Genomic DNA, 18,300 nt, shown 5'->3' on the forward strand with positions numbered 1-18,300 from the left:
TTTATCTTTATGTACAGATTAACTTTACAGCACTGCAAACTATGATCTTAAAGGACAACTCCGACGAGACGGCTAAATGCACCCTCAAAACTAAATACACAAACTGTTTTAAAGCTGAACTCCAGGGGAATATCCTGTGCCGGGAGATCTGGACTGGAACTCTCAGAGCGCAGCCATCAAAACCCCCCCCCCCCTTTCATGGTGCTCCAATCCTGTCTATAGGGGGCGCCAGACTGCTGGAGATCCGAACCGTTGTGCTCTGTGTGAGAGCAGCAGTTCAGATGTGCAGTGTGCTGCCGGTGATATGCCGTGCTGGTTCCAGGTATCATGGAAGTTCCAGCGCATGCGCAAACTGATGCGCTGAGATGGTTACAGCTATCGGGAAAGTTCCTTCAAGCACTGTGCAGGTACAAACTTGCTGACGGAAATCCCCGAACGGCATCCAGGGCGATTTTGAGGTAAGTGGCCAGTCGGCCTCACTGCGCTCGGACGGCTCCTGGCTCTTTTTTTTTTAACATCCTCCAATCCACGGGGATGTTAAAGAATGAGCCTGGATGCTGGGCGAGGTTCGGAGATTTCCGTCAGGAAGTTTGCGCCTGCGCAGTCAGTGAAGGAACTTCCCCCATAGGGGAACATTGAAGACAAGTCACCGGCACAAGGGAAGCGAGTTTGGTATCGGGCTACAACAATAGTACATAATAAAAAATAAAAAAAACACCGACGCATGCTTTTCTTTACTTTTTAGGCAGCCTGACTGCACCACACTAAAAAAAACATTTATTTCAACAACAAAAACAAAAAAAAAATATTACATTTATTTTTTATGCAACATGTATCAATACCTGAATATGACTTAATCTCAGCCACAGCAATCTCCTGTACAGCATTACTACTGGGAAAAGGAGAAGAAACACTCCTAGCCAATCAAGTATCCTGTATTCTTATCTGATGAGAGCAGAGAGATAACTTCACCGGTCTGCTGCTGCTCCTTCACTATCCAGTCACAGGCTGGGGGTGGGGTAGGGAGGTGAGCGGGGGGGGGTTTGCTTAACTGCAGCAGACAAACTTAAGTCACTAAACTAGTTGGGCCGTCTAATCTGGGCCGTGCAAATCACAGAACTGGATGGACGGAGAGGAAAAATCCCAACTTTGGTCAAAACATGAACCCCTTAGCACCCCGCTCTAACCCACCCTGCATGTTTTTCCCAGGGTTGGCCTTTAGGATAACAAAGCAAAACAATATACATTGTTATTTAGGGACAAATTTGGATTTCTTTTGCCAATACTGTCTTGCAAAAATGGTTCCTTTACTATGCAATCAATAGACCAAAAGAACCTAAATCATTAAAAAAAATTAAAATAAAAATTATATATATATATATCCGTATTTATTGGCGTATACGCGCACTTTTTTGCCCTAAAAATCAGGGCAAAATCGTGGGTGCGCGGTATACGCCGATACCCGCGCCGAGTTTGAATACTGCGCCGACATATACCGAGCGCAGTACACTCGGGTATAGTCGGGCAGTCTCGGCTCCTTCCGCGCTCACGTCCTGGACGTACAGGACGTCAGCGCGAGAGTTGCTGAGCATTCCCGACAATACACGAGTGTACTGCGCTCTGTATATGTCGGCGCAGTATTCAAACTCGGCGCGGGAAACGAGCGGGGAGGACGCCGCAGAAGGACACCGGACCCGACGAAAAGGACACCCGAAGCCGCAGACGGACGCCGGACCCAACGAGGCCGCCGCGCAAGACACCAAAACTGCAAGTACAAAAAAAACTTTTTCCACAGGATTCGGGGCAACTTTAGGGGTGCGCGGTATACGCGGGAGCGCGCTATACCGCGATAAATACGGTATATATATATATTTACCAGTGTCAAAAGTAGTTTTACTGTAAATAAAGAGTAAAAGAAAAGATTTTATTCCATAATTTGCCCCATTTAAAATGACAATAAAATAATGTTTCTGATACACAGTATAACAAATTTTCAAAGTATTTTTTTACCCTAATTTTAAACATTTTTTTTTTTTTTTGAGACACTGAAAAATAAAACAAAAAATAAAATGAAAAAATAATAGCTATGGGGAGGAAAACATGAATTAGGGTTGATAATAGTTAATGAAAGGTAAACGGGTTACTTCATTCAAAAATTATATTTTTTGTCTGGTATGTATTTTTTTATGTTTTATGCAGATTATAAGTCACAACTTTGATCATCATATACAATACACAGTTATTGTGTTTATGCAATAGCACCTGCAAATGTCATTCACACCCCATTCACACTTGTGCAACTTATCATGTGACCTTGGACATCAAAATCGCATGACAAGTCGTACCCCCACCCCCCACACCCCCGTGTTTTCCAATGATAACCATTCATATATGTGCGACTTCAAAGTAGTTCATGCACTACTTTGGTCCGACCTTTCTTGCAACTTAAGGGCCATAGGCTTCAATGTTAACCCTCAAAAGTTGCATAAAAGTCATACCTGAATGTTATACAATACAACAGTGGGTCTGACTTTCCAGAGGGACAAGTCACATCCAAGTTGCACCCATCCAAGATTGCGTCAAAGTTGCACTCCAAAGTCGTGTGATTTTGGAGTCGTACAAGTGTGAATGGAGCCTTACACAGGATTGGCTGCTTTTTGACAGCAGCAAACGCTGTGTAATACAAAGCAATTATGGGCTGTCATGTTGACTGCTGGTAATAGCAGTGGAGGGAAAGGATCAGGAAGTCCGAAATGCGTCCTAAAATGTTTTTTTTTTACTGGCGCATCTCTTACATTAGAAACCCTCAAGCGGTCAAAGCAAACAGTTCATCAGACATACTGCCACTGCTGACATCTCCTTTTGGAAATACTAGGTGCCTGGCCATTACCGCTAAGCTCTGGCTTTCACCTACAACAGCCGATTTTTCTCTTATTTTGTTGCATGCTTGGGTCCAGGTGTGTGTATTACTGAAGCCATGCAAATGAAATTTTAAGAAGGTGTCAGCCCTCATATTGCCCCTTTCCTTCCCGGGACAGGTGCAGTAAAGCTAACCCTGTCATGACACAAACAAAACAGGCTACTTTTATACCTTAAACATATTATACATCAAAAAGGAATTCCTGCTTTCCCCATATAGTCTTGTGTTCCTTGGTTAGTAGTCGTGTCATGATGGTGGTCAGGGTCAGGATGCCTCCTAAATAGGGAAATAAAGAACAAATCATTTGTATCTGAAAACATTTTCTATTCAGCAGAAGAAACGCTAACTGGCTTAACGAAGAACACGACAATGCTCAAAAAAAGGCAGGCAGAGGCCTAAGGTGTAGGGCAGTGTTTCTCAACTCCAGTCCTCAAGGCGCCCCAACAGGTCGTGTTTTCAGACTTTCCATTATTTTGCACAGGGGATTCGATCAGTTTCACTGCCTTAGTAATTACCACAGCTGTTTCAATTGAGGGAAATCCTGAAAACATGACCTGTTGGTGCGCCTTGAGGACTGGAGTTGAGAAACACTGGTGTAGGTAGACACCAATATTTCCTGTGGTCTCCCTGCAGCCGTTTCCCCCATTATTGACACGGTGCCTTGTTCTGCACTGTCTCTCTGTGAGGAGACAGCCCTTCTGATAGAGGCAGGGTTTTGCTTCTTCATCTCAGAGCTGACTTCCCCTCGGAGGACGAAGGAATATTTAGGAAGCAACAAGAAAGGTGGCAGAAGCTGAGATCAAGGAATGGATGTAGCAGATGCAGGGAGATCCTTGCACTGAAGGTCTTCAGGTACAGTTTCCTCTCCAGCAAGGAGAGCAGTCAGCAAAGTAGCAACATATCCAAAACAGCCCCTTCCTAACCAATGAACTTTTGTTTGTATACTATGGGGCAGATTCACGAATATTTACGGCGGCGTAACGTATCCCCTTTACGTTACGCTGCCGCAAGTTTTCGGCGCAAGTACTTGATTCACAAAGCACTTGCCTGTAAACTTACGGCGGCGTAGCGTAAAGCCGTCCGGCGCAAGCCCGCCTAATTCATTTAAATTAGGCGCGTTCCCGCGCCGAACGTTCTGCGCATGCTCCGTTAGGAAATTTCCCGCCGTGCTTTGCGCGAAATTAGATTTAGCAGATTTAGCTTTGGTTTTGTACTAACCAATGAAACCACAAAGCCCCTAATTCCCTCCCTGGTTATCTCTAGCCTCGACTACTTCAAGTTAGTAAGTTATCTGGTACCTATGAGGAAATCACTCATACAGTTTAACCACTCAGACCCGGTTCACACTGGGGCGACTCGTCAGGCGACACAGCCGCCTGACAAGTCGCGTCCCATTGTAGTGAATGGAACCGTTCTAATAGGAGCGACGCAAGTCGCTCCGACTTAGAAAAAGGTTCCTGTACTACTTTGGAGGCGATTCGGGGCGACTTGCATTGACTTCAATACTGAAGTCATTTTGCAAGTTGCCTCTCAAGACGCCTTGAGATCGCCTTGCCGAATCGCCTCCAAAGTCGGGTCGCCTGTGTGTGAACCGGCTCTTAAGACCCGGACCTTTAGGCAGCTAAAGGACCTGCCCAGTTTTTGCGATTCGGCACGGCGTCGCTTTAACTGACAATTGCGCGGTCGTGCGACGTGGCTCCCAAACATAATTGGCGTCCTTTTTTCCCCACAAATAGAGATTTATTTTGGTGGTATTTGATCACCTCTGCGTTTTTTAATTTTTGCGCTATAAACAAAAATAGAGCAACAATTTAAAAAAAAAAAGAAAAAGCAATATTTTTTACTTTTTGCTGTAATAAATATCCCCCAAAAATATCTAAAAAAAAAAATTCCCTCAGTTTAGGCCGATACATATTCTTCTACCTACCTATTTTTGGTAAAAAAAAAAAGAAAGAAAAATCACAATAAGCGTTTATCGATTGGTTTGCGCAAAATTTATAGCGTTTACAAAATAGGGGATAGTTTTATTGCATTTTTATTAATTCTTCTTTTTTTTACTACTAATGGCAGCGATCAGCGATTTTTTTCGTGACTGCAACATTATGGCGGACACATCAGACAATTTTAACACATTTTTGGGACCATTGTTATTTTTTACAGCAAAAAATGCATTAAAAATGCATTGTTTACTGTGAAAATGACAATTGCAGTTTGGAAGTTAACCAGAAGTGGGCGCTGAAGGGGTTAAGTGTGACCTCATATGTGTTTCTAACTGTAGGGGGGTGTAGCTGTAGGTGTGACGTCATTGATTGGGTTTCCCTATATCAGGGAACACACAATCAATGACGGCGCCTCAGTGAAGAATGGGGAAGCTGTGTTTACACACAGCTCTCCCGGTTCTTTAGCTCCGGGGACCGATCGTGGGACTCCAGCGGCGATCGGGTCCCGCGGCCACGGAGCTTCGGACCAGGTCGCGTGCACGCGCCGGTGGCGCGCGACACCACAGCTGGGCTTAAAGGGCCACGTACAGGTACGTGGATGTGCCCAGCCGTGCCATTCTGCTGACTTATATCGACGTGAAGAGGTCCTTAAGTGGTTAAGGGGGGGGGGGGGGGTTTGGGACTTGAAATGAGATGCGTTTTTAGCAGTATGCGATTAAATATATATATGGAATATAAAAAATGTTTCCATAATAGCCAGGCTCAAAGTTACCAACCAAAAAAAGCACTAAACCAAATTAATCTGTCTAGCTGTATGCATTAAAAACAGAGGTTTGGTTGCATGTATTTGCAAATACCTGTGTAAGCTGCAGGCCAACGTCAAGGCACTCCGTGTACTGTAGTCCTAACTATGAATTTTAAAGTCTCCTAAAAAGGAGCACAGGAGTGCTAATCAGTAGATAAGGGCAGGTGATCACCTAAACCCGCCCCTACCTATAGTTGGTCTAGAAAAAAAGAGCACTGGAAAAACAAAAGAAATGCAGGAGTAGAACCAAAATTATGCATTGTCATTTTTTGACCCAGGTTGATGTGTTCCGCCTTTAGTTTGGTGGTATTTTGGTTTGGTAGGCATGTTTGGTTCCACTACTGCATTTCTTTTGTTTTTCCAGTGCTCTTTTTTGCTAGACCAACTATAGGTAGGGGTGGGTTTAGGTGATCACCTGCCCCCTATCTATTGATTAGCACCCCTGTGCTCCTTTTGAGGAGACTTTAAAATTCATAGTTAGGACTACAGTACACGGAGTGCCTTGACGTTGGCCTGCAGCTCACACAGGTATTTGCAAATACATGCAACCAAACCTCTGTTTTTAATGCATACAGCTAGACCGATTAATTTGGTTTAGTGCTTTTTTGGTTGGTAACTTTGAGCCTGGCTATTATGGAAACATTTTTTATATTCCATATATATATTTAATCGCATACTGCTAAAAACGCATCTCATTTAAAGTCCCAAACCCTCCCCCCCTTTTATACATTTACAGGGATGGAGGCCTGTGGCAGTTTCTATCATATGCCTCATCTAAAGTCCCAACCCTAGCCCCCCTTTTTTAACATCAATCATACAGTTAACAGCTTTCACCTATAAAGCCAGTTTGGCATTGGGACGTACCGAGAAAGAAATCATGGAGGTCAGTATTTCATGGAGCCCCTGTGTGGGGGGAATCTTGATGGTAAGTTTCTGGTGTCATCGATACGTTCTCTGGAAGGGTTGAATTCTTCTCTTTCAGATGGTGGGAATCTTGTTGATCCGTGTCTGGTGTCATCACTGCGCTCTCTTGAAGGGAAGAATTCTTCTCTTTTAGGTGGTGGGAAACTTGATGGTAAGTTTCGAAGGCCATCACTACGCTCTCTTGAAGGGAAGAGTTCTTTTCTTTCAGGTGGTGGGAATCTAGATGGCAAGTTTCTGGTATCATCGCTACGTTCTCTGGAAGGGAAGAATTCTTCTCTTTGAAGTGGTTGATTGGAACGTTCTCCCAGACGCATATCAGATGAAGTCTGGATGGATGCCGGTTCCCAGCGGCTGGGACGTCCTGCAATTTCATCGATACGTTCTCTGGAAGGGTATAATTCTTCTCTTTCAGATGGTGGAAATCTTGTTGATACGTGTCTGGTGTCATCACCACGTTCTCTGGAAGGGTACAATTCTTCTCTTTCAGATGGTGGAAATCTTGTTGATACGGGTCTGCTATCATCACTACGTTCTCTGGAAAAGTACAATTCTTCTCTTTCAGATGGTGGAAATTTTGTTGATACGTTTCTGGTGTCATCACTACGTTCTCTGGAAGGGTACAATTCTTCTCTTTCAGATGGTGGAAATCTTGTTGATACGTTTCTGGTGTCATCACTACGTTCTCTGGAAGGGTAGAATTCTTCTCTTTCAGATGGTGGAAATCTTGTTGATACGTTTCTGGTGTCATCACTACGTTCTCTGGAAGGGTACAATTCTCTTTCAGATGGTGGAAATCTTGTTGATACGTTTCTGGTGTCATCACTACGTTCTCTGGAAGGGTACAATTCTTTTCTTTCAGATGGTGGAAATCTTGTTGATACGGGTCTGGTGTCATCACTACGTTCTCTGGAAAAGTACAATTCTTCTCTTTCAGATGGTGGAAATTTTGTTGATAAGTTTCTGGTGTCATCACTACGTTCTCTGGAAGGGTACAATTCTTCTCTTTCAGATGGTGGAAATCTTGTTGATATGTGTCTGGTGTCATCACTACGTTCTCTGGAAGGGTACAATTCTTCTCTTTCAGATGGTGGAAATCTTGAGGATACCTGTCTGGTTTCATCACTACGTTCTCTGGAAGGGAAGAATTCTTCTCTTTCAGGTGGTGGGAATCTTGATGGTAAGTTTCTGGTGTCATCAATACGTTCTCTGGAAGGGAAGAATTCTTCTCTTTGAAGTGGTTGATTGGAACGTTCTCCCAAACGCATCTCAGATGAAGTCTGGGTGGGTACCAAGTCCCAGCGGCTGGGACGTTCTGCAATTTAAAATGTGGGTTTAGTGTAGGCATTTACTGTATCTTTCCGTTTACAGGAACATCAACAAAATAGGAAATCAATATATAGGATTTTAACCCCTTAGAAAACAGCACAGAGGTGGGCGTTGGTTGTAAACCCTTTACAACCACTTTATGCTACAGGTAAGCCTAGATTAAGGCTTACCTGTAACTACCCAGGATTTCTCCTAAACCTGCACGGTTTAGGAGATATCACCTGTCTCCTACATGTGCCGATGTCATCAGCACATGCACACTGGGGCAAACTGAAGGAATGGCGCGTATGTGGCGTTGCTTCAGTCCCTAAGGCTCCCGCGCGCATGCGTCATCGTGGCTCCAGTCCAATCACAGCGCTGGCCGCGATACCCGGAAGTGACCCCCGGGAGAGATGTCGCCGGCCGGAGGGGGTACTAGGACTGATTCGGGAGGCTTCAATCTAAGCTAAGTAATTTTTTCTTTTTTGGTCCGTTTACAATAACGTTAAACACAGAGCTGCCGCATATAAGTGTAGAGCCGGCATTGAACTTCTGTGCTGGGATCATTTGGCAACCCCAGCACTGTGACCAACCACACTGAAGTTGACCAGTCATCATGGATGCTCAGGAGCTGGTGAGATGGACTCCTGATCATGTGATCAATGTGACAGCCAATTAAGGTAATCACATGACTGAAATGCCTATGTTACGCCTCCTGTGGTGACATCACCAGGTTACCATGCTCCCTGTGACATCACCAACCCTGGGGCATGCTAGGTTGATGGTTTCCAAAGGGGCGGGGTCGCCTGGTGACATCAGGTGATCCCCGCCCCTTTATTTAGCAGCAGAGAGGTCAGGTGGCGGCCTTCGCCATGCAACAGTATCCAGTTACAACCGCTTATCTACCGCGACGTATATATACTGTGGCTGGTAAGAAAGCGGTTAAAAATTATGCAACGCTACAACAATCTGTCCCCTAACAGTAGAAACAAACTTATGACTGAGTGTACCTGGAAGCTTTTTCATAATTGACTTAGTGGGTGGTCTCTGTTCGGTTACTGACGCCCTTTGACCAGGAGAACTGGGAGACTGCTGCAGCCTGTTAGCAGGTCCTAAACAAAGGAAAAAAGAAAAAAAAAAAATTATAAATACATTGTCTTTAATTATTTTAAAGTTGCAGCAAGACACTCTGCAGAGCTCCAGGGAGGTAAAGTGTATGTAAACCCCAACAATGAAAGTCCTATATTTGGTCATTTTAATCTGTTAAAGCATATGTAATCCTAAATGTAATAGTTGGGGGCTGCTTTCCTTTGTCCCTGTCTAAGCCAACTGTGTACATATGAAAGTAATTTCTATCTGTAAAACTGAATAAATACCTGATGATCCTGCCGGTCCCCTTTGGAGATAACCCCATTCTTTTTCATTGTGACCACACTAGCCATGGAAGCAGCTCCGTCATAGCGTGGTCGGTTTGGGGGTTGATTTACTAAAACTGCATGGTGCAAAATCTGGTGCAGCTCTGCATAGAAACCAATCAGTTTTTTAGGTTTTATTGCCAAAAGCCTAAATGAACAAGCTGAAGTTAGAAGCCGATTGGCTGCCATGCTCCAGTTTTAGTAGATCACCACCTTTGCATCTTTTCTTCCTGGTTAGCGAGATAGGGCGCAGTGTCTGTACCCTGTGGTCAGATTTCTGCTGAGACATCGCCTGCCCAGCCCTTCCTTCACAGCCGGCACAATGCCATAGGTAGGAGATACTAGGGATGTCTTGCACTCCTACAACTCTGCCTACAGCATTCAGAAGCTCTGTGGTGCTGGCGCAAATTTTGCGATCGTATTGTCTTTCTCTGACCCCCCAAAACCACCATGTCAGAATAGGGACCTAACCTAGAGCAATCATGTGATCTGGGATAAAAAATATTATCTGAAAAGATTAGATTTGGGACTTTAGAGGTGCTCAGAAACAAAATCCCAGATACTGTTAAAAATGTAACAACAGTTTATTGGATTACAAGAATAAAATATTTCATAATAAAAAATAAAAATAAAATAGTATTTGGAATGACTATAGTCTTGTTATCTTCATTTATGCGGTGGTGTAATTATTGATAGTCCCAACATGTTTTGCCCGATGGGGCTTCCTCAGGGGGACCACAACCGCTGAATTCTAGTACCTGCGATTTTTAATGTCTCTTATTTAGCAGAAAATGTAAAAAATCAGGTTTGGCATCAAGCAGTTGAATCTTATATGACCACAGAGGGTACAACAGGACCGGAAAATCTAATATCAGGAAAAAGGGTACCCGAGTGTACCCATACAACCAGAAGTGGATTAAATAATCGGCTTCAAAAATATTTGGAGACAGACTACACGTATGTGGATAAAGGACGATCCGCAACTCCATACATGCTCTTTAAATCAGTCCGAATTTATTATATCACCATAAAGATAAAAGTACAACAGAGCTAGACGCGTTTCAGCCGCAATGGCCTTTTGAACAACGGCCTTAATCCATTCATCGCTTTGGCAGCTGAGCAACTGCACATCCTGCACCTGACAACTCAGGAGGCGTTTCATTAATCTGGGGTAGTAGCACCTTTTTGTTGCTTTTTATAGACTTCGGGCTAGATTCAGATAGCCCTGCGTAATGTTGTGCGGGCGTAACGTATCTCCGATCCGTTACGCCGCCGTAAATTAGGGCGCAAGTTCCGTATTCAGAAAGAACTTGCGCCCTAAGTTACGGCGGCGTAATGTATGTGCTCCGGCGTAAGCCCGCCTAATTCAAATTTGGATGATGTGGGTGTAGTTATTCAAATTTAGTGTGACTCCACGTATTTGACGTTTTTTACGGACGCATGCGCCGTTCGTGAAAGAATCCCAGTGCGCATGCTCGAAATTTCGCCGCAAATCGTCAATGCTTTAGACGTGAACGTAACTTACATACAGCCCTATTCGCAAACAACTTACGCAAACGACGTAAAAATTTCAAAATTCGACGTGGGAACGACATCCATACTTAACATTGCGTACGCCTCATATAGCAGGAGTAACCTTTACGCCGGAAAAAGCCTAGCGTAAACGACGTAAAAAAATGCGCCGGGCGTACGTACGTTTGTGAATCGGCGTATCTACCTAATTAGCATATTCCTCTCGTAAATCTACAAAAGCGCCACCTAGCGGCCAGCGTAAAATTGCAACTAAGATACGATGGCGTAAGAGACTTACGCCGGTCGGATCTTAGTCAAATCTATGTGTAACTGATTCTATGAATCAGGCGCATAGATACGACGCCGCAACTCAGAGATACGACGGCGTATCTGGAAATACGCCATCGTATCTTGTACCTAAATCTAGCCCTTCGTGTATGTAACTGGGCTGTCCACATGGCTCCGGCAAGTGACTCTGGTTGTATGGGCACCACCAGGTACTTTTTTTTCCTGATATTATATCTTCCGGTCCTGTTGTACCTCTGTTTTACTGTAAATACCGTTTTATCTCCTGTGGTCATATAAGATTCCGAGTACAAAAGTGTCACAGTAAGATTTTACAGTAAAGGTCATATAAAAATCCCAGGTACTAAAGTTTCAGCAGTTGTGTTCCCTCTGAGAAAGCCCCATTGGGCGAAACATGTTGAGCCTATCAATAATTACACCACCGCATAAAATAAGGACAACAAGATCACATTCATTCAAAATGCTGATATTTAGATTAATTTGAACCATGTAATCCAATAAACAGTTTAAACAGAATATGAGATTGTGTTTCTGAGCACCTCTAAAGTCCCAAATCTACTCTTTTCAAATAAGTCTTTCAATTGAGGATGTGGTGCTGATAACATATCAATTGCCCAGAATACTTTCCAAATTAGATAAAAATATGGAATCTCATAATTATCATATTTTGAAACATCTTTTTACATTTATATCAACGTTCAGTATATAGTGAATGTTGCTTGATTATTATATGTTCATAGCACACACCAACTTTACATTCACTTTCAATTCACGAGTGTTTTCTGAAAAAAAAATATGGTTGGTCCTGCCAGAAATACAGTGACCTTTTACCTTCCTGTGCGCTCTGTAGTCTCATCTCAAGCAATGTTATCAACCCTGTTAGGCTTACTTCTGTCAACTACAGAACACCCTGCTACTTTTTTCCTGCACAGAATTGCATGAAGAAAAACGCATCCGGAACGGATCCGGAGGATGTTTTTGTGGTGTGAATGGGCACTAAATATGAGGAGTGTTCTGCAGTCCTAACAAATATTTTTTTTTTTACAATTATAGAACAAATATAAGTTCTTCCCCCGGAAATTTCCGTTTTGTTTTTTCGGATGCTTCCGTTCATAGGCCCAGATTCACAGAGAGCGGGCGCACATTACGCCGCCGTAGCGCAAACCAATGTACGCTACGCCGACGCAGCGCAGAGAGGCAAGCATGGAAGTCAGTGCTCCCAACGCTGCGTGGCGTAGGTTTCGAAGGCGCAGGCGGAAGTGGGCTTGACCCATGCAAATGAGGTGTGACCCCATGCAAATTATGGTCCGAGCCCCAGACAAGTACTTTAACGAACTGCGCACGCGCCGTGACGTGGACGCATCCCCCTGTGCATGCTCACATCCACGTCGGAACAACTGCCTAAGATACGTCGGATCACTGCGTACGCCATGAGCGTAACCTACGCCCAGCCAGACACACGTCCAACGTAAAAAACGCCGGCTTGTGTTCCCTGGTGCAGACCTTTGCATGTCTGCTGCTGGGTTACACCTCCTTTATGGGGCTTAACTTTACGCCGGACGTACAACTTACGCACACCTCTCGTAGCCTGCGTCGGGGGCGCACGCAGGTTCGTGAATCGCCGTATTTCCCTCATTTGCATGACTAATCAATGGGAGCGGCACCATGCTCCCAGCCTAAATGTGCGCCCACCCTACACCAACGTAAGCAAGATACGTCGGCAGGGTGAAGCCTATTTTTAGGCGCATATCTGTTTGTGGTTCTGGCGCACAGATACGACGGCGCACATTTGCACTTACGTCGGCGTAACTTGTTATACGTCGGCGTAAGTGCTTTGTGAATCCGGGCCATTGTGTTTAGCTGGTTATTGGGCATGGAGGAGGGAGTGGACTGTCATTTACCACTGTGTAGACGCCCACATGTGTGACTCTATAGTCACATGAGCTGCTCAGATGTGATAGGGGGGGAAAATGCTCAGCATAGAAACTCACTAAAAACTGAGCATGTGCAGAGCTGCCACCACAGCTGCAAAATCTCTAGCTGACTTGGGGACATGGACAGAAGGGGCCCGAACTACTACTATCACATCATGTAACATAATCCGAATGAAATTGGAGTTTCATATACATTCAAATCTCTGAAAATGAAATTTTCATCGGAAAAACGAAATCAAAACGAACATGTAGTAAATACCACTTTCAATATATGTAATAGACCAATAGGGTGAAAATAGGAGAAGTTTAATGTTAGGGTTTATACATTTTGGGCCAGATTCACAGAATAAGTACGCCGGAGTATCTGCTGATACTCCGGCGTACTTTCAAATTTGCCGCGTCGTATCTTAATTTGTAATTCACAAACAAAGATACGACGGCTTTTGGCTAAGATCCGACAGGCGTACGGCTTCGTACGCCTTCGGATCTTAGGATGCAATACTTTGGCCGCCGCTGGGTGGAGATTGCGTCGTTTTCCGCATCGGGTATGCAAATTAGCTGTTTTTACGGCGATCCACGAAGGTGCGCGCGTTAGTTACGTCATCGCTAGTCGGCTTTTCGCGTTGCAAAGTTACGGCTGCTATTGAGGTGGTGTAACAATAGACAGCCCATGTTAAAGTATGGGCGTCGTTCCCGCGTCGAATTTCAATTTTTTTTGCGCAAGTCGTCCAGGAATACGAAACTCAGTTTAAGCACGTCGCCATTCAAAATATTACGTCGGGGGCGACGTCATTTTGCGCAAAGCACGGCGGGAAATTTCAAAACGGAGCATGCGCAGTACGTTCGGCGCGGGAACGCGCCTAATTTGAATGGTCCCCGCCCCATTTGAATTAGGCGGGCTTGCGCCGGACGGCTTTACGTTACTCCGCCGCAAGTTTACACGCAAGTGCTTTGTGAATCAAGCACTTACGAGGAAAACTTGCGGCGGAGTAACGTAAAGGACATACGTTACGCCGCCGCAATTCTTTATGAATCTGGCCCTTTATGTTGATAAATACATTCTTCTATCGCTGCTGAGCGCAAGATGTGCAACAGTAAAAAGCTAAAAGCAACCAATCAATACATAAAAGAACAAACGTCCCGAAGCGCTTACCTGGAGGGAGGATGGGGTCAACCACAAGGGACATCAGTGGGATTGGCTTGTTAACCAGGCCTGTATTGGGGGATTCATCCATAGGAAGCACAGGTTTGGAGCTTGGAGGAGGAGGAGGAGGAGCCGGAGCCGGAGAAGGAAGAGGAAGAGGAAGAAGAGCTGGAGCAGCTGGGGGGAAAAAAACAAAAATGTTAAGTATTAACCACTTCAATACCAGGCACTTTCACCCCCTTCCTGCCCAGGCCAATTTTCAGCTTTCAGCGCTGTCACACTCTGAATCACAATTGCGCCGTCAGGCATCACTGTATCCAAACAAAAATTGTATCATATTTTTAAGACAGATGGAGCTTTCTTTTGGTGGTATTCAATCACCTCGGTTTTTTTTTTTTTGATAAACAAATGAAAAAAAAAGACAGACAATTTTGAAAAAAAATAAAAAATGTCTTTGTTTCTGTGATGACATTTTGTAAACAAGTATTTTTTTTCCTGATCAGTAGATGGGCACTGACGAGGAGGCACTGATATGCAGTACTGGTGGCTACTGATAGGCAGAACTGATGGGCACTGATAGGTGGCACCAATAGGCAGAACTGATGGGCACCGATAGGCAACACTGATGAGGAGGCACTGACAGGCAACATTGATGGGCACTGATAGGTGGCACCGATAGGCAGAACTGATGGGTACTGATAGGTGGCACTGATAGGCAAAACTAATGGGCACTGATAGGTGGCACCGATAGGCAGAACTGATGGGCACCGATAGGCAGAACTGATGGGCACCGATAGGCAGAACTGATGGGCACTGATAGGTGGCACCGATAGGCAGAACTGATGGGCACTGATAGGTGGCACCGATAGGCAGAACTGATGGGCACTGATAGGCAGAACTGATGGGTACTGATAGGTGGCACCGATAGGCAAAACTGATGGGCACTGATAGGTGGCACCGATAGGCAGAACTGATGGGCACTGATAGGCAGAACTGTTGAGGAGGTACTGACAGGCAACATTGATGGGCACTGAAAGGCAGCACTAAGGGGCACAGGTGGGCACTGGCAGGCATTACTGATGGGGCTGCATAGATAATCATTGCAACGATTACCAGTGCAGATCCCCCCTGTGATGAAAGCTGCTTATCGTCTCTTCTCTACCTGTACGTTGTCAACGGGAGTAGAGGCCGTTGACCGGCACTTCCTAGTTACACTGTGATTGGACACAGCTGATCACATGGTAAAGAGCCTACATCATAGGCTCTTTGCCGTGATCGGAGATGCAGGGTGTCCGAGTGACGCACCGCACCAATGATCGCCGTGCGCCATGTTGTAAAGGATGTCATATGAGGTCCACTCAACTAATTAAACCATCGGCCATCCCCCATTTTGCTACAGGCCGGGCGGGATGTGGTTAAAAACCCACATTTATAGACTCACAAAATAAAAATAGCGGAAAGGGGGTGCAAGAAGCAGCCAACTGTTTGTTACATAAGCAGGCCGAGCAGATCCAAAGTCTATAATGCCCAACTGGCCTTTCAGCTAAATACACTGCAAGTGCATCAAATTAAGAGGTACCCGAAATCTTAGGCCCCTTTCACACTAGCGGGCCGATTGGGTCCACCTGTCAGTTTTTCAGGCAGACCTGATTGGACCCTCAAGTCTCCTCTATGGAGTGGAGGGTTAAATGGACAGTTGTCCGTTTACACAAGGAGACGCCCCATCCACAGTAGGTTTTTGCTCCTTTTTAAATCATGATGGTAAAATAAATCACCCAAATGGCCCTGATCAAAAGTTTCTACCCCCTGGAATGTTTAGCCTTGGTACAAACACACAAGGCGACACACAGGTTAGGATGGCAATTGAAAGCCACCTTCGTGGCTTTTTAGATTGCAATTAATGTCTGTGTATCAATAGTCAATGAGTTTAAGTCAAGTCTCAGGTGGATGCACTGAGAAGGCTAGATACTGTGCCATGGGCAGCAGAAAAGAACTGTCAGAAAGACCTGTAAAGCTAGGTAATGGAACCTTATAAAGATGGAAAAGGATATAAAAAAGATATCCAAAGCCTTGTATATACCACTTATTAGTATTCAATCACTTATTAAAGCGGGAGTTCACCCATTTATTAAATTTTTTTTTTTCTCCCCTTAGATTCCTGCTCGTTCGGTCTAGGGGAATCGGCTATTTGTATTAAAATATGAGCCGTACTTACCCGTTTTCGAGATGCATCTTCTTCCGTCGCTTCCGGGTATGGGTCTTCGGGAGCGGGCGTTCCTTCTTGATTGACAGTCTTCCGAGAGGCTTCCGACGGTCGCATCCATCGCGTCACTCGTAGCCGAAAGAAGCCGAACGTCGGTGCGGCTCTATACTGCGCACCGACGTTCGGCTTCTTTCGGAAAATCGTGACGCGATGGATGCGACCGTCGGAAGCCTCTCGGAAGACTGTCAATCAAGAAGGAACGCCCATTCCCGCAGCCCATACCCGGAAGCGACGGAGAGGATGCATCTCGTAAACGGGTAAGTACTGCACATATTTTAAAACAAATAGCCGATTCCCCTAGAGAAAACGAGCAGGAATCTAAGGGGAAAAAGTGCCCTCTAAGGGTGAACCCCCGCTTTAAAGGGGTTGTAAAGGAAACATTTTTTTCATATTAAGCATCCTTTCCCTGCAGACATTCCTCTTTTCACTTCCTCATTGTTCGTTTTTGCTCAGAAGTTGCTCTATTTCTTCTCTGTTCTGTCACTTCCTGCTTGTCTGATTGTTACTCATCACCGTCATGGGAGGCTTTACTGCGGTGGTCAATGATGTGCTCGCCCCCTCCTGGGAACTACATCTGTGTGGCAGGACGCGCTCTACGTGTTAGAGACTTCAAGGAGGTGTGAACTACTGGGCGTGCCGCAATGCATACTGGGAAATGTAGTTCTTACATGAACGAGCGCCGCAAACCAGGAAGTGAATGGGAGAACAGAAACTAGAACGCCGGAGGTGATATAGATGAAGGAATTTAATAGGTATTTACTCGCTTTTTAACAGAATCATTACACTATTCTGTCTGTCTACCTTGCAGACATTAATTTTAGGCAAAACATTTTTTCCTTTACAACTCCTTTAAGAAGTGGAAATTTCGGGTATCTCTTGATACCAAGCCAAGGTCAGGTAGACCAAGGAAGATTGCAGCCACAGCTGCCAGAAGAATTGTTTGCGATACAAAGAAAATCCCACAGAAATACGGGCTGCTCTGGAAAAAGACGGTGTGGTTATTTCAAGGAGCACGACAAGACTATACTTAAAACAAAAATGTGCCGCATGGTCGAGTTGCCAGAAAGACGTCTTTACTGCGCCGATGCCACAAAAAAGCCTGGTTGCAATATGCCCGACAACACCCTGACAGCTTCTGCTACGCTAATCTGGAGTGACAACACCAAAATAACGCTTATGGTTGTGACCATAAAGCTCTATGTTTGGAAGGGGGCCAACAAGGCCTATAGCAACAACACTACCATCCCCACTTTGAAGCATGGCGGTGGCTTACTGATGTTTTGAGGGTGTTCGAGCTCTAAAGGCATGGGCAATCCTGTGAAAATTGATGGCAAGATGAATGCGGCATGTTATCAGAAAATACTGGCAGACAATTTGTGGTGTTCTGCACGAAAGCTGCACATTGGAACGTTCTTGGACTTTCCAGCACGGCAATGACTCCTAAGCGCAAGGCCAAGTTGACTCTGCAGTGGTTAAAGGTGAAGGTTCTGGAGTGGCCATCACAGTCTCCTGACCTTAATATCATCGAGCTGCTCTGGGGAAGATTTCAAATGTTCGGTTCATTCAAGACGATGCATGACCTGGAGGCCTTTTGCCAAGATGAATGGGCAGCTATGCCAGCTGCAAGAACTTGGGGCCTCAAAGAGAACTATTACAAAATACTGCACGTGGTTGATGATAAAGGGGGCAATACGCACCATTACGAACTAAGTGGATGCAGACTTTTGAACAGGGGGGCATATCATTTGTTTTAAGATTGTGCCATTCTGTTATCACCTACAGCTGATTATGACTCCCATAAGAAAAAAAAAAGAAATGCGATTTGCAGGCTC

General features: G+C 44.9%; 1 protein-coding gene across 1 annotated transcript; it reads right to left on the reverse strand.

Moving 5' to 3' along the window:
* Window positions 1–2,770: 2,770 nt before the first annotated feature.
* LOC120920102 (serine/arginine repetitive matrix protein 1-like) lies at window positions 2,771–17,775 on the reverse strand. The gene is made up of 5 exons (XM_040332015.1): window positions 17,742–17,775; window positions 14,215–14,382; window positions 8,905–9,006; window positions 6,530–7,901; window positions 2,771–3,196 (listed from the first exon to the last, which is right to left on the reverse strand). The coding sequence occupies exons 1-4, from the start codon at window positions 17,773–17,775 to the stop codon at window positions 6,550–6,552; spliced, it is 1,656 nt and encodes a 551-aa protein (XP_040187949.1). The 3' UTR covers window positions 2,771–3,196; window positions 6,530–6,549.
* Window positions 17,776–18,300: the final 525 nt, after the last annotated feature.

The sequence above is a fragment of the Rana temporaria genome, chromosome 13 (genome assembly GCF_905171775.1).
Source record: "Rana temporaria chromosome 13, aRanTem1.1, whole genome shotgun sequence".
NCBI classification, from domain to species: Eukaryota; Metazoa; Chordata; class Amphibia; order Anura; family Ranidae; genus Rana; species Rana temporaria.